Source organism: Scyliorhinus torazame, chromosome 8 (assembly GCF_047496885.1).
Source record: "Scyliorhinus torazame isolate Kashiwa2021f chromosome 8, sScyTor2.1, whole genome shotgun sequence".
Lineage (NCBI taxonomy): Eukaryota > Metazoa > Chordata > Chondrichthyes > Carcharhiniformes > Scyliorhinidae > Scyliorhinus > Scyliorhinus torazame.
Window position 1 is genome coordinate 49741009 of NC_092714.1, and position 14232 is coordinate 49755240.

Below are 14232 nucleotides of genomic sequence, written 5' to 3' on the forward strand. Positions count from 1 at the left end.
AACCGTAAAATGCCACAGTTTCCACGCGGGCGTTGGCAATTAGCCGTAGAATCGGACAATCCAGCCCATGCTTTTGAAACTAATACGTAATCACTGTGGTGAATGTATTATGCCAATAATCCACCATTGTATTTGTATCTGTGCTATGCTGTTGCCCTTGTGGGCTCCTCCTATGGGCCATTGTATGGCATTATCCATAGGGGAACATGTTGGGGCCTGTATGGGCTCCGCCCATGGCTCCTCCCCTTGAAGGGAGGTATAAAGAGCAGTCGACCTGTAGGTGGTTCTCAGTATTGGATCAGTCGCAGACAAGCACTGTTCTAAGTTGATTAAAGCCACAGTTTACTTCTACTCCCGTCTCGAGTGAATTGATGGTCGCATCAATTTAATCAACTTAAACGCAACTATGGAATCGACCCTCAAACCTGACCGACTGAAAGTCGATCCGCAGGCCGCGGAGGCGAAAGAAATGTTTTCGCACTGGCTCCGCTGCTTTGAGGCCTATCTCGCAGCCTCCTCCACGCCTTCCGTCACTGACGAACAGAAGCTGAACCTCCTCCACGCACGGGTGAGCCATCGAATCTCTGTTCAACCCGACGAGGCCTCCTCCTACGCAGATGCCCTCGCGATGCTCAAACGCATCTATGTACTGCCCGTGAACGAGGTCTACGCGCGACACATCCTCACCACTTGCCGCCAGCGCCCCGGGGAATCGCTAGAAGACTACCTACGCGACCTCAAAGCACTCGCATGCAGCTGCAACTACCAGGCCGTTACGGCCACTCAACATATGGAACTCGCCGCCCGAGACGCCTACGTGGCGGGAGTCCGGTCCAACTACATGAGACAGCGCCTACTCGAAAAGGGGGCCCTGGACCTGGATCAGACGGTAAAGTTAGCCTCCTCGCTGGAAGTAGCATTCCAGAGCCTTAACGCGTTCCCGGCTGACCAAGCGACCCCCTTGTGGAACCCCGACCAAAGACTACCCCAGGCCTGTGCCGCGCGGCCGCCCGCCCACTATGGGGGGCTACCCTGCTCTTTCTGCGGCCAGTCCCAACACCCCCGGCAGCACTGCCCGGCCCGGAATGCGAACTGCAGCAGCTGCAGGAGAAAAGGACATTTCGCCAAAGTTTGCCTGGCCAGGTCCAAGATCTCTAACTCACAGGCCCGATCCTCAGACTCACAGGCCCACAGACCCCGCAGTGTGGCAGCGTGTCTGCCGACTCCGCCCCCAGTAGACGCGTCATCAGCCTCGTGCTATCCGTGGGGGCAGCCATCTTCCAGCCCTCACAGCACGTGCGACTCACGGGGGCCGCCATCTTGGCCACCCTCCCCCACGTGGCCAGCCACGTGCGATCCATGGGAGCCGCCATCTTGGACACCACCTTCCTCACCATCCGCCACGCTCGACCAATGGGGGCCGCCATCTTGGCTGCCCTCTGCTACGCCGCTCGACGCGTACAATCAACAAGGGCAGCCATCGCGGAACCGCCCCAGCACCTCCGACCACGTCGGCTACCCGCAACTCAGCGCGGTCACCCTGGACCAGTCGCGACCCAAGCACCTCCGGAGCTCCATAATGACCGTCCGGGTAAACGGGCACGAGACGCCTTGCCTTTTCAACTCCGGGAGCACAGAGAACTTCATTCACCCGGACGTGGTAAGACGCTGCTCGCTCCCAATTTTCCCGGTGCACCAAACCATCTCCCTCGCCTCTGGGTCGCAGTCGGTGCAAATCCGAGGGTGCACTACCACAACCCTAGCAATACAGGGCGCCGAGTACGGCAATTTTAGGTTATATGTGCTCCCAGACCTCTGCGCTCCTCTCCTATTGGGACTAGATTTCCAATGCAACCTCAGGAGCCTAACCCTGAAGTATGGGGGGCGCCTACCCCCACTCACCATATGCAGCCTCGCGACCCTAAAAGTCGACCCTCCCCCACTCTTCGCAAACCTCACCGTCGACTGCAAACCAGTCGCCACCAGAAGCAGGCGGTATAGCATACAGAACAGGACTTTTATCAGGTCCGAGGTCCAGCGACTCTGGAGGGAGGGAGTCATCGAGGCCAGCAAATAGCCCCTGGAGAGCTCAGGTGGTGGTCGTCAAGACCGGGGAAAAGAACCGGATGGTTGTAGATTACAGCCAAACCATAAACCGATACATGCAACTCGATGCGTACCCCCTTCCCGGGATTGCAGACATGGTAAACCAGATCGCACACTACCGGGTGTTCTCCATGGTGGATCTGAGGTCTGCATACCACCAGCTCCCAATCCGCCCGGAGGATCGCCACTACACGGCTTTTGAGGCAGCCGGCCGCCTTTTCCACTTTCTCCGGGTCCCCGTTGGCGTCATGAGTGGGGTTTCGGTGTTTTAAAGAACAATGGACTGAATGGTGGACCGGTACTGGCTGCGGGCCACATTTCCGTACTTGGACAATGTCACCATCTGCGGCCATGATCAGCAGGACCACGACGCCATCCTCCACAGATTTCTCCAAACCGCCCAAACCCTAAACCTCACGTATAACAAGGAGAAATACGTTTTCCACACAACCAGACTAGCCATCCTCGGCTACGTTGTGGAAAACGGGGATCTAGGACACGACCCTGACCGTATGCGCCCCCACCTGCAACTCCCCCTCCCCCACTGCCCCAAGGCCCTGAAGAGGTGCCTCGGGTTCTTTTCATATTATGCCCAGTGGGTCCCCAACTATGCGGACAAAGCCCGCCCACTAATCAAGGCCACCATCTTCCCACTGGCGACTGAGGCCCGCCAGGCCTTCAGCTGCATCAAGGCGGACATCGCCAAAGCCGTAATGCGCGCGGTGGATGAGTCCGTCCCCTTCCAGGTGGAGAGCGACGCATCAGAGGTCGCTCTCGCCACTACCCTCAATCAAGCAGGCAGACCGGTAGTGATTTTTTCGTGCAACCTCACCACCTCCAAAATTCGGCACTCCTCAGTCGAAAAAGAGGCCCAAGCCATTGTGGAATCCGTACGGCACTGGAAGCACTATCTCGCTGGTAGGAGGTTTACCCTCGTCACCGACCAAGGATCGGTAGCCTTCATGCTCGATAGTATGCAGTGGGGCAATATCAAGAACGATAAGATCTTGAGGTGGAGGATCGAACTCTCCACCTATAATTACGATATAGTATATCGTCCTGGGAAGCTCAACGAGCCCCCAGATGCCCTGTCCCGTGGCACATGTGCCAGCGGGCAAGATGACCGACTACAGGCTATCCACGATGACCTCTGCCACCCGGGGGTCACCCGGCTTATCCACTATATCAAGGCCTGCAACCTGCCCTACTCCACCGAGGAGGTCAGAGCTATGACCAGAGACTGCCAGATCTGTGCGGAGTGTAAACCGCACTTCTATCGACCAGATAAGGCCCACCTGGTGAAGGCATCCCGGCAGTTCGAGCGCCTCAGTATCGATTTCAAAGGGCCCCTCCCCCCCAATAACCACAATACATATTTCCTTAACATTAAGTTCTCCCGCTTCCACTTTGCAATCCCTTGCCCCGACATGACCACGTCCACCATCATTAAAGCCCTACATAGTGTCGTCACCCTGTTTGGTTTCCCAATTATGTCCACAGTGACCGGGGCTCGTCGTTCATGAGCGACGAACTGCGTCAGTACCTGCTCAGTAAGGGCATCGCCTCGAGCAGGACTACCAGTTATAACCCCAGGGGAAACAGACAGGTGGAGAGGGAGAACGTGACAGGCTGGAAGAACGTCCCACTAACCCTGCGGTCCAGGAATCTCCCAGTTTCTCACTGGCAGGAGGTCCTCCCCGATGCGCGCCACTCTGTTAGGTCCCTACTTTGCACAGCCACAAACGAGACCCCTCATGACCGCCTATTGGTTTTCCCCAGGAGATCCACCTCAGGGGCCTCACTTCCATCCTGGCTGAAGACACCGGGGCCCGTCCTGCTCCGCAAACACGTCAGGAGCCACAAGTCCGACCCCCTGATACAGAGGGTCCAGCTCCTACACTCCAACCCCCAGTACGCTTATATCGAATACCCCGATGGCTGACAGGATACGGTCTCCCTCCGGGACCTGGCGCCCGCCGGTTCCACCACCACCGCCACCACCGCCCCCCCACCATATCCCGCCCAACCTACCATGACCAGCGCCCCCGCCCTTACATGGCTCCCGCGCTCCCTCCCGCCCGCCAGCCCCCTTTACCGATCTACAGGAATGAAGCTCCAGAAGAGACGCTCCCGGAGTCCACGTCTGTACCCGCACCGGCGCCCTCACTACCGATGCCAGCATGGATGAGCTCGACACCCGGGCCAGCAACAACGCCAGAGCTTCGGCAATCACAGCGCACAATCCGTACGCCAGACTGGCTGAACTTCATTTTGTAACAGGGGGTGAATGTGGGAAATGTATTATGCCAATAATCCACCATTGTATTTGTATCTGTGCTATGCTGTTGCCCTTGTGGGCTCCTCCTATGGGCCATTGTATGGCATTATCCATCGGGGAACACGTTGGGGCCTGTCTGGGCTCCGCCCATGGCTCCTCCCCTTGAAGGGAGGTATAAAGAGCAGTCGATCTGTAGGTGGTTCTCAGTATTGGATCAGTCGCAGGCAGGCACTGTTCTAAGTTGATTAAAGCCACAGTTTACTTCTATTCCCATCTCGAGTGAATTGATGGTCGCATTAATCACAACATTCTATCACTTGGTAATGCCTTCCTTCAAGGAAACCCATTCATTTTGTTATATTCTAGTAAGACACCAAGAGGCAATTTATGGGCAACCAATTCTATTAAGCAGGATGCAGGTGGCACCTGCCTTTACAGTGAGCTCATGTACCAAGATTTATGGGCCCGAACTTTTTTGTACAATCTGTAAGTGTTTTGCGAGCGACCTACAGTAGTCCCGTTAAGGACCGCTGGTTAAGCCACTTAGTGCCTGACTCAGTCAGCCATTGGATGAGTGATCTTTTTGTTAAATCACCGGCAACTCTTTTTGTAATATTTTGCCTTAATTAGATGAAATTTCATAACCAAAGAACATGCCTCACCGATGCACATTTGCTTACTAGGTAGAACGTTATAAACCCGAGGACCTATTTTAAAAATACTAAATACATAGGTGAACAATTTTTCAATATTATTTATCCTTTTATAACCAATTAATTTGCTTTGAATAAGCACCCTAACCTAATCAAGCATGTATTACATTAGACTGATCAGGCTTCATATTTCAAAGCATTGTACTCATAAGCAAGAGCATTATGGCATATTAATCATTAGGAATTATCAAACTAAATACCCATACATATGATACAGGTCACAAATAATTTGGCACCACACACAAACCCGTCTATCCTATAATGTTATTATTGGAACTACCTGGTAGATGCTGCTTGTCCACAACAGTATGGTCAGAGGTTGTACTTAATATAATGAGTGGCAACATGGTAGAAGGTGGTTTCGCAGCTTCTGTAATGCATTTCAGAGAAAATAAATTGAAACATTCTGCTGACCTAGCACAGAAGCCGATATCATTGGAAACAGGATACATCATTGCTTCCGCTTCCAGTTAACTTAATTTGCTTTTCAACATACAAACATCATGTCTTGAGAAGTTAATAATAGCACATTGGTCAAGCTGTACAGTATTTGGCTGTTTACTAATCAGACTATGTGCTGAACAAAGACATTTAGAGTTTAAGTCCATGCACAGTATCGTGATCTGCAAGTCGTAATGCAGTTCATGTAAATGAACAACTAGAATTTAATGGACAGGATCCCAGTCCTTATGATGTTAACGCTTTAAAGCATCAGACGCTGGGATGTGAGTTCATATGTGTGAACCTCCATACTGCCGGGTTTCCGATCCTCATTGAGTTCCGAGGGAATAATAAGTGTGGGCCAGGCATAAACCCACACGGGGAGGAGAAACTGAGGATAAAGAATCCACACTGGATCATTCTCTCACACCTCCCCGCAATCGATTCTAAACAGCATCAGTGGAAATCTTGATACAAGTTACTCCATCCATGCTCTCAGCCACAGGCCGCACCATGGCTTGAAAAAAAAGGACAGGTTGTGTCCTCACATAATAGTTAAAAGCTATCACATCTAATTAAAATGTATGATTTACTGAACCGGAAATGTCGCTTGCAAACGTGAAGTTCATATTGAAATAAGTACTAAGCAATAAAATTTACACTTCCAAATTCAGTGTCAGATCTCAAGCCTTCATCCATGCAAGAGGATGTTGGTATTGATGCATTTATAGACGTAATGCTTGATGACAATGCACATCACCTTTAATGACACACACCTATGCTATTCCAATTATTGAGTCTACCTGTGGGTTGCTGCTTATCCATGGTATCAAACTCAGGAGATGCGCTTGAAGTGAGGAAAACTGGTATCTGAATGTCTGTAATGTTTTATCAAAAAAAGGGTAGACAGTTATGTGACACACCAACAACTTAAAATTAAGCAGGATTGTTTAAAATTCTGGTGCATCCTCCACACGTGTGATAACTTAAGCTTGACAGTAACAAATGCATATTCTCATTGCTTGGCCATAACAAGTTAGGCAGAACTTCTGGTTATTATCAAAGAAATTTTGGCAATTGAGTCACAAAACACAAGGCTGACGAAAATAAATCCATATTGCAAACACACCATGTCACTGTATAAAGCCATGCAACGATACACAGGGAGATACAGATCACTGCAAGGTGGCACTACCTGTTTGTTTTTCCTTGATGACTGGGGAAGGTTATAATCAAATGACATACCAAAAGTTTGCTGATGATTGATAGAAAACAAACTTCATGCAAACATCATTGAATAGGTTTCCAAAAGAAAGTACCACAAAGCACATTGGAAAATTAATCCACAGAGGAACAGTTAGGGAACGTTTCCTTTGTTAGCTATTGGTGGTGACATCGGAAAGACAAAAACAGAAACGGTTTCACAATTAAGAAACAGAAAATATTATCTGCCAAGTAGTGTTGGGTGTTGGCTGTACAATACACTTCATGCAAGCATCAGATTGCCATGTGTTTAATATCTCAAAAAGATGCAGCCAAACCATTCTTGCTTTTAACATTCACAGTCAATGTGTCAAGTGACATCAGTTCACTTAACTAATACCATAAATTCTAATGCTCTGGCAAGTTAATAGACTTCAGATAGAGGATGATTTATCTCTTTCAGCAGCTCCAAATGTAACCGCATGATCATCTGCATGAACTCCATGCTACACAGCCGAAGGTTAAAAGAGGATCTAAAGCTTTGCACTGCACATATTAAAGAGTTCAAATAAGTTGTACAATTCCACATGAGAACTATTGAAAAGAAGCAAATGAGAAAAAATAATGGTTATGTTGCATAGGTTTGTGCTCACAAATAAATATGTTTCTGTAAATTTTCGGAACTTTTATCCGTGAGGAAAACATTGAAACTTCTTTTCACCCAGCAGTTTAATATTCCAAAGTCATAAAAGTCAAGTTGCTTCAAAGTAAAATGCCTATATTATGATTTGAAGCAATTCCAATTATATGGAAGAAACCCTTAGGAATTTTATTTGCGTCAATGTCCATATATGCATGTATATATATATATATATATTGGCCAACAGTACCTGCACTTTGATTCTCTCGATGGAAATATTCACAGCTGTGTTAACTATTTAAAACATTTCTTATGAACTTGCCTGCTGGATCAGACTTAGACACTGGTTTTGATGGGAAGGATGGACTGACTGCGGATGGCAGCTTGGATTCTGGAATTTATAACAGATCACATTATTAAAAATATAGCTATAATTCTACTCACTCAAAATTAAGTTGGTCTAGAAATTTGTGGAGGCTTGTCCTGATGTCCTATTCTGACAGAATAACAGCCGCACAGCCCTGCCCACACTCCTCGCCGCCCCCACTCCCGCCCCCTCTCCCAAGGTGGAAACCTGTCATTGGGGTTTTGATCAGTCCATTCATTGCATTACAAGGGACTAGAACAACATCCACCAAATTTCAGGACCAATATACAGGTGGCTTGTAAGAGTAAAATGCCTTAATAGCAAGAAGTTTTTTCAGTAAGTACAATACTGTCACAAAAACCTCATGGCAGCACAATAAATTCCAAAACTAATCTATCAGCTAAATGACATATGTTTCACAAAATATCATTGAATTCCATGCAATAGATTTTCTATTGACACGATAATTGGAATTTTATTAGAAGCCAGATTATACCTAATCACCCACATTACACTTCATGAAAGTATAAATACATCACTACGTACTGATAGAACACTTTGTTCAGAAGAAGAGTTAATGCAGTTTATACAAGCTGCACTATGTGAACTAATCAAATTAATAAACAGAAACGTATTGAGTAAATTCAAGTATTAATGTAATATGTATGTAGATATCAACACACCTCATAGAGACAACAATCTGATTAGATAACCTTTCTCTTCCACCCCCCACCCCCCACCCCCACCCCCCTTCCCGGCCCAGGCATAGTGCCCAGTTATCTTGGGCAGCAGCACAGCCTGGATATGTTGGGCAGTGGTGACCCCTCACAGCAGCTTGTTGAGTTCCTCATTATTGAGGGTGGTGAGTTGCAGGTGGCGGGGGATTATGGGGGTCTTCTTGTTCCCCCATGCCATGTTGCCGGCCAGCTCGGGGATCTCAGTGGTCAGGTGCTCAAGCACAGCAGCCTGGTAGATGTCGTCCCGGCACCCACCCACGCGACATAGTGGCCCTTATCCAGCAGTCAGTGAATGTGACCGACGGGGAACTGGAGACCAGGGCTGAAGTAACGGGTCTTGGCCTTGGCAGATGCTTTGCCTCCGATTTTACCGCGACCAGACTTGTTGTTACTGTTGAAAACCCATTGCTATTCTTCAGCAAGGGTACAATGAGCACGAATCTTTGGGACCAACATCCCACACCCAAAATATAATTAAATAATGTCTGAGCCAATATTGAGTAATGCAATGTCTCATGACTCCCAAGCATCCACCTAACACAAGTATTCAGACCCGTGCAAATGTAAATGAGTAACAACTGCTTAAGGCCCCTTGCCAAAATTGGGTAGTGATAACTGGAGGGAGCTGTGTTTGCTAAATTGGCTAAATTAGGTCCCCATGAAGGTCCTAGATTTAATCCCTAGCCTGAGCTGAATGTCTTCCTCTCAGCTAGAATGGTGGTATGATTACTACAAGTAGCATTAGCTAACCTGGATTAGGAAGAGGAAAATTGATGAGCGATCCAATTCCTGGTTGGTATCTAACAACCTCCTAATAGATATGTATATGTCTGGGACAGAATATCTCCCGTGACTGATTGGCCTCACAATACAGATGATGCCTAATGTTCACTTGGGGGCATCAACACTGTACAAATAGTATCTGTCGAACCACATGCTGGAAAAGATTTAAAGCCTTCAGGAAAATAGTGGGAGGGAGCTGGTAGATAAACTTGGCAAGAAAATTGAAAATAATTTCTCTCAAAGTTTAACAATACAGCGTAACTATTATAACGCATCAACACTTTGCTTTGGAAACTGTTTGCAATCACATTCAATATTAGCCCCAAAATGGGGTAGCACGGTGACTCAGTGGTTAGCACTGTTGTCTCACGGTGCCAAGGACCCGGGTTCAATCCCGGCCCCGGGTCACTGTTTGTGTGGAGTTTGCACATTCTCCCCGTGTCTGAGTGGGTCTCACTCCCAGAACCCAAAGGTGTGCAGGGTAGGTGGATTGGCCATGCTCAATTACCCCTTAATTGAAAAAAACAATTAATATTAGCCCCAAAATGAATCCAGAACTGAAAATGAAGCCTCTATTCAATTCAGCAGTATGTATATTATACAAAATTAGAGGTACATATAACAAGGTAAAATAGTAAACACGGGATATTTTATTCTTCATATAGACTGGGCAAACCAAATTTGCAGTATAGTGTGGAGGGAAAGTTAATGGAAAAAGATAGTTCTCCAGATCATTATGCCAAGGAACCAAGCAGGGAACATGCAATTTCGATCTAGTATTGTGCAATCAGGAAAGATTAAATAATAGTCTTCCAGTAGAGGGGCTTCTTTGGAAGAACGACGATGGGTGGGATTTATCGACCAATCCGCCGCGTGTTTTTAGGCTGTGGAGGAGGCCGCAGGCGGGAGTTACTGATCCTGCCGTTGTCAACGTGATTTCCTTGTCGCAGGGAAACCCGTGCGCTGGCGTGGGATCAGGATATCCAGGCGGCGTGAACAGCCGGTGGATCGCGACCATTTAATGTGATGGAATTTTATATTGAAGTTGAAAATGATTTTGTTAAGTCTAAAACTAAAGACTTAAATCTAAACAAGCAATCTGCGTAGAATGAGAGACAAAACAGCTGAGATAGAAAATGAACTGACGCGACTTTGATTAGACCACATTTGGAGTGCTGTGAACAGTTCCAGTCTCCACATTATAAAACTAATGCAGCAATACTGTGGCAGGAGCAAAACGTATTTATAGTCAGAAGTGAGAGAATACATGTACTTGGATAGATTGCGCAGGCTAGGGTTCTTTTCTCTAAAAAAGCTGTGACCTAACAGAGATATTCAGGATTATGAAAGGGGCTGATTGGGTACAGGTACAGATTATTCCTTCACTTAGGGGAGACAAAATTAAGGGCCTTGAAAATAAGATAGTTACTGTGGGAAATTCACAACAAAATGCTTTAACTGAAGAGTGGTTAGAATCTGGAACTTGCTACTGGGCTGAATTTTCCGAAAGAAGGATTAGGTACCTCTGACCAAATGTGGGAGCAGCCCCCATTCTGACAGGCAGTGGTACCCTGAGGCGACATTTTGGCAGCAGTGGCCAAGTAACAGAGGACCAACAGGTCCGGATTGCCACCCACGAGCAGCTGCCACTGTTGAGGCCACAGCACAAACGAAAAGGGTAGCCCAATGTCAAGGCAGCCTGTTAGACAGCTGAGTCTGAAAAAAAGAGCCAGGCCCTGGCTATTAGGGGTGGGAAGGGTTATTCAAGCAGCACCATAGGCACAGGGAAAGCCATTTTTACCTGGGGGTCTTCTGTGGGCCAAGGTGTGCCCATCCAGGAGGGCAGCCCTGGAACTGCTGGGAAACTACCAGGGTTACCTGGCAGATTCCCCAAGCGGCAGCAGCCACCACCTGTGACACCGGGAAAATGGGAGTGGGACCCTTAGTTAATTGCCTCAATTGGCCACACGTGCCACTGAACTTCCCACTGCTGACATTATGCCATAGTGGCCACAAGTTGTTGGGCTCACCTCGCTGCCGTAGTGCCAGCTGTCTAACCTCCCTGCCTTTTTTCAAAGGGCCGAGATAATTCAGCACACAGTGTGCAATAGTTGAGGTGGGTGGTATTGATGCATTTAAGGGGAAGCTAGACAAAGGCATGAGGAAAAAGGAAATGGAAGGTGATGTCGATAGGGTTAGTAGGGTGAAAGGAACCTCATGTAGATCACAAACAATAGCATGTGCAGCTTGTGGGCCAATTGGCCTATTTCGGTGCTGTAAATTCTATGTAATGCTATGCAACTTGAAGGCGTTGGCTTTCCCTAAACTCTGGACAGTTCACCTGATATTTGGAATCGGGACATTACTGGGCCCTTCTTCTTCTCTCTCTGTTGTGTGGCTTTAGGAGCAGAAGCTGTTTTCTCAGTTTTGACGTTAAGTTCCCTGACCAGTCGAATGCACTACTGGAGAGCAAGTGTAATGCCAGGATGTCACCCTCGGACTCGAGTCGTGGGCCAAATGTTATGATCTGCTCCGTGTTTTGATCTGGGTTTCCGCAGTCACAGCTAGGCAAAGGTTTTGAGATGGCACTTGTCCATCTGCTGGCCACATAGGTCATGTCCAGTCCATATTCTATTGAGGATTGTCCATAAAAAAGTGTTGTTTAAAATAATACCCCTTAACAACTTACAGGAGCAGGAGGTTTACTGACTCAATTGTAAGGGATGAGTTAATTCTGTTCACGGTCAGGATACTTAAAGCGCCAGATGTTCAAACTCAGGCGTTCTCATGCCACGTTATGCTTGTTTAATACTTCATTTATCCAACTATTTGCAACAATTTGCTGACTTTCCCAACTGCTTATCTATTTGTCTTATTTACTTCACTGTATAAATATCAGGCCCTTTTGTTCGTTCATTGGACTTCACCTTGGACTAGAGTTGCGACAAGTGCCAGGAGCCGAATCTTGAAGCCGCCGTCAACCCGGGAATCCCCGACAAGCAGAAGGGTGTGAGATTCTTATTTTATATTCTTATTTTATATTCTTATTTGTATTATTTTTGCGAATAAAGTAGAGCAGACAAACTTCTGTCGTTGTTCTCTTTATTATATTGTGTCCAAATCATAAAGAACCCTTGGTGTAATCAAAGACAACAATGTAAAGAGGGAAGCTCCAAAGTGGAGTGCTATCGCTCCATTAAACAGTTCTCCTGAATTGAATTATACCCAAGCCAATTTTTAGAAAGCAGCACATGATTTATAATCAATCATTTTTTCCTACTTCCTGCTGCATTCAGAGTACCGCGATCGACGTCAGAATATTACCTTTTGTTGTTAATGGCTTCATCTCTGATTTCTGTTTTGGTTTTCTTATCTTGACATTTTTAAACGATGATTTGGTGACAGTATTTGAAATCTCTGTAAAGTAGCGCAGAAATAAGATGAGAAATGACAAAAGCAGCACTGTTAGTTTAGTATTCATTAGTAAGCAGTGGCAGGAACCAACTGACATCAGAAAATTGCATCGTTTTGAATGGTTGATATCCACAATTACATCAACTGGTCCCAGTGCTCATCATTCAAGTTGAAATTGTCCCCCGAGATTCAAAACTAAAGGACAAAATCCTAAAAACACGCGTCAATTATCAGGACAATTTTCTTCATTTCTTTATCTTTAAGTAATTCGCATGAACATTCCTGTTAAAAGTTTTAATGAACCTTTTCTTGTATTGCTGACAGATGAACTGCACAATGGTACATTCCATTTCTGCTCAAAATGGACAACATTACGTACTTTTAAAATATTATTTATAATTGAAATCAGAACTATTTATTTCCCCTTGGCTAAGTCCTAGCATTACAACTTCACCTTTGCTCTGCAAGGCTGGTTTCATTTCAATTTCTGAAACTGTCAATGCTCTCAGGCTTGGAGTGAGGTGTGAATGGTAATTTTAGTATTGCGCAGGTATTATTGAAAATCTGGACTTATTATCCCCCTCATATCTTTTGGTCCATTTATATTAATTAATATAACATTGCACGGACCTCACGGCCAATTCCCAATTTACTCATTAAATGTGTGGTCTGGGAGCTGGAGGACGGTATTCAGGCAGAAGCCCTGAGCAGAGTAAACACGACCGCAACATGTGCCAGGCTCAGCCTGATCCAGCTTAAGGTCGTGCACCGGGCCCACATGACGGTGGCCCGGATGAATAAATTCTTCGGGCTGGAGGACAAGTGTGCTAGATGCGCCGGAGGGCCGGCTAACCATGTACACATGTTCTGGTTGTGCCCTAAACCCGGGGAACTGGCAGGGATTCGCAGATGTCATGTCCCGGGTGTTGAAAACTGGGGTGGTAATGAGCCCTGAGGTGGCAATCTTTGGGGTTTCTGAGGACCCGGGAGTCCAGGAAGAGAGAGAGGCCGACGTTCTGGCCTTTGCTTCCCTGGTAGCCCGGCGACGAATACTGTTAACATGGAGGGAGTCAAAGCCCCCGAGGGCTGAGGTATGGCTATCGGACATGGCGAGCTTTCTTGGCCTAGAGAAAGTCAAGTTCGCCTTGAGAGGTTCGCTATTAGGGTTCGCCCGAAGGTGGCAGCCATTTATTGACTTCTTCGCGGAGGAGTCAGCATTAGCGGGGGGGGGGGGGCCTAGGGTCGAGTAGAGTAGGGGGTATTGAGGCATGAACAGAGCCATGGTTTGCAGTATGTTTAATGAGGAATTTGTGTCTTGACTTCTTTTTTGTACAATGTCATTTTTTCTATATGCCTAAAATACCTCAATAAAACTGTTTGTTAAATGTATGGTCTGGCTGCTAATTCCAGCGGCAAATGGACTGTGCTACAAACTACTTTCTCCATTCCACTTACCTTTATCTTTGAATTTATTTCTGTCTCCCTTGGCACGGAACTGATCAGGAGTTTGTTCTGTGGTAAACAACATAAAAGTAAAGAATAATGTGAAT

General features: G+C 46.9%; 1 protein-coding gene across 18 annotated transcripts in view; it reads right to left on the reverse strand.

The window, feature by feature from the left end:
- Positions 1–14232, reverse strand: part of LOC140427828 (uncharacterized) — a 507915-nt gene that overhangs the window by 323991 nt on the left and 169692 nt on the right. For all 18 annotated transcript variants that reach the window (XM_072513572.1, XM_072513555.1, XM_072513571.1 and 15 more), the window contains exons 10-14: positions 14138–14194; positions 12593–12685; positions 7704–7772; positions 6342–6416; positions 5378–5467 (exon numbers count right to left, since the gene is read on the reverse strand). In XM_072513572.1, coding sequence (XP_072369673.1) covers positions 5378–5467; positions 6342–6416; positions 7704–7772; positions 12593–12685; positions 14138–14194 — 384 coding nt within the window. The remainder of the gene's footprint in view (positions 1–5377; positions 5468–6341; positions 6417–7703; positions 7773–12592; positions 12686–14137; positions 14195–14232) is intronic.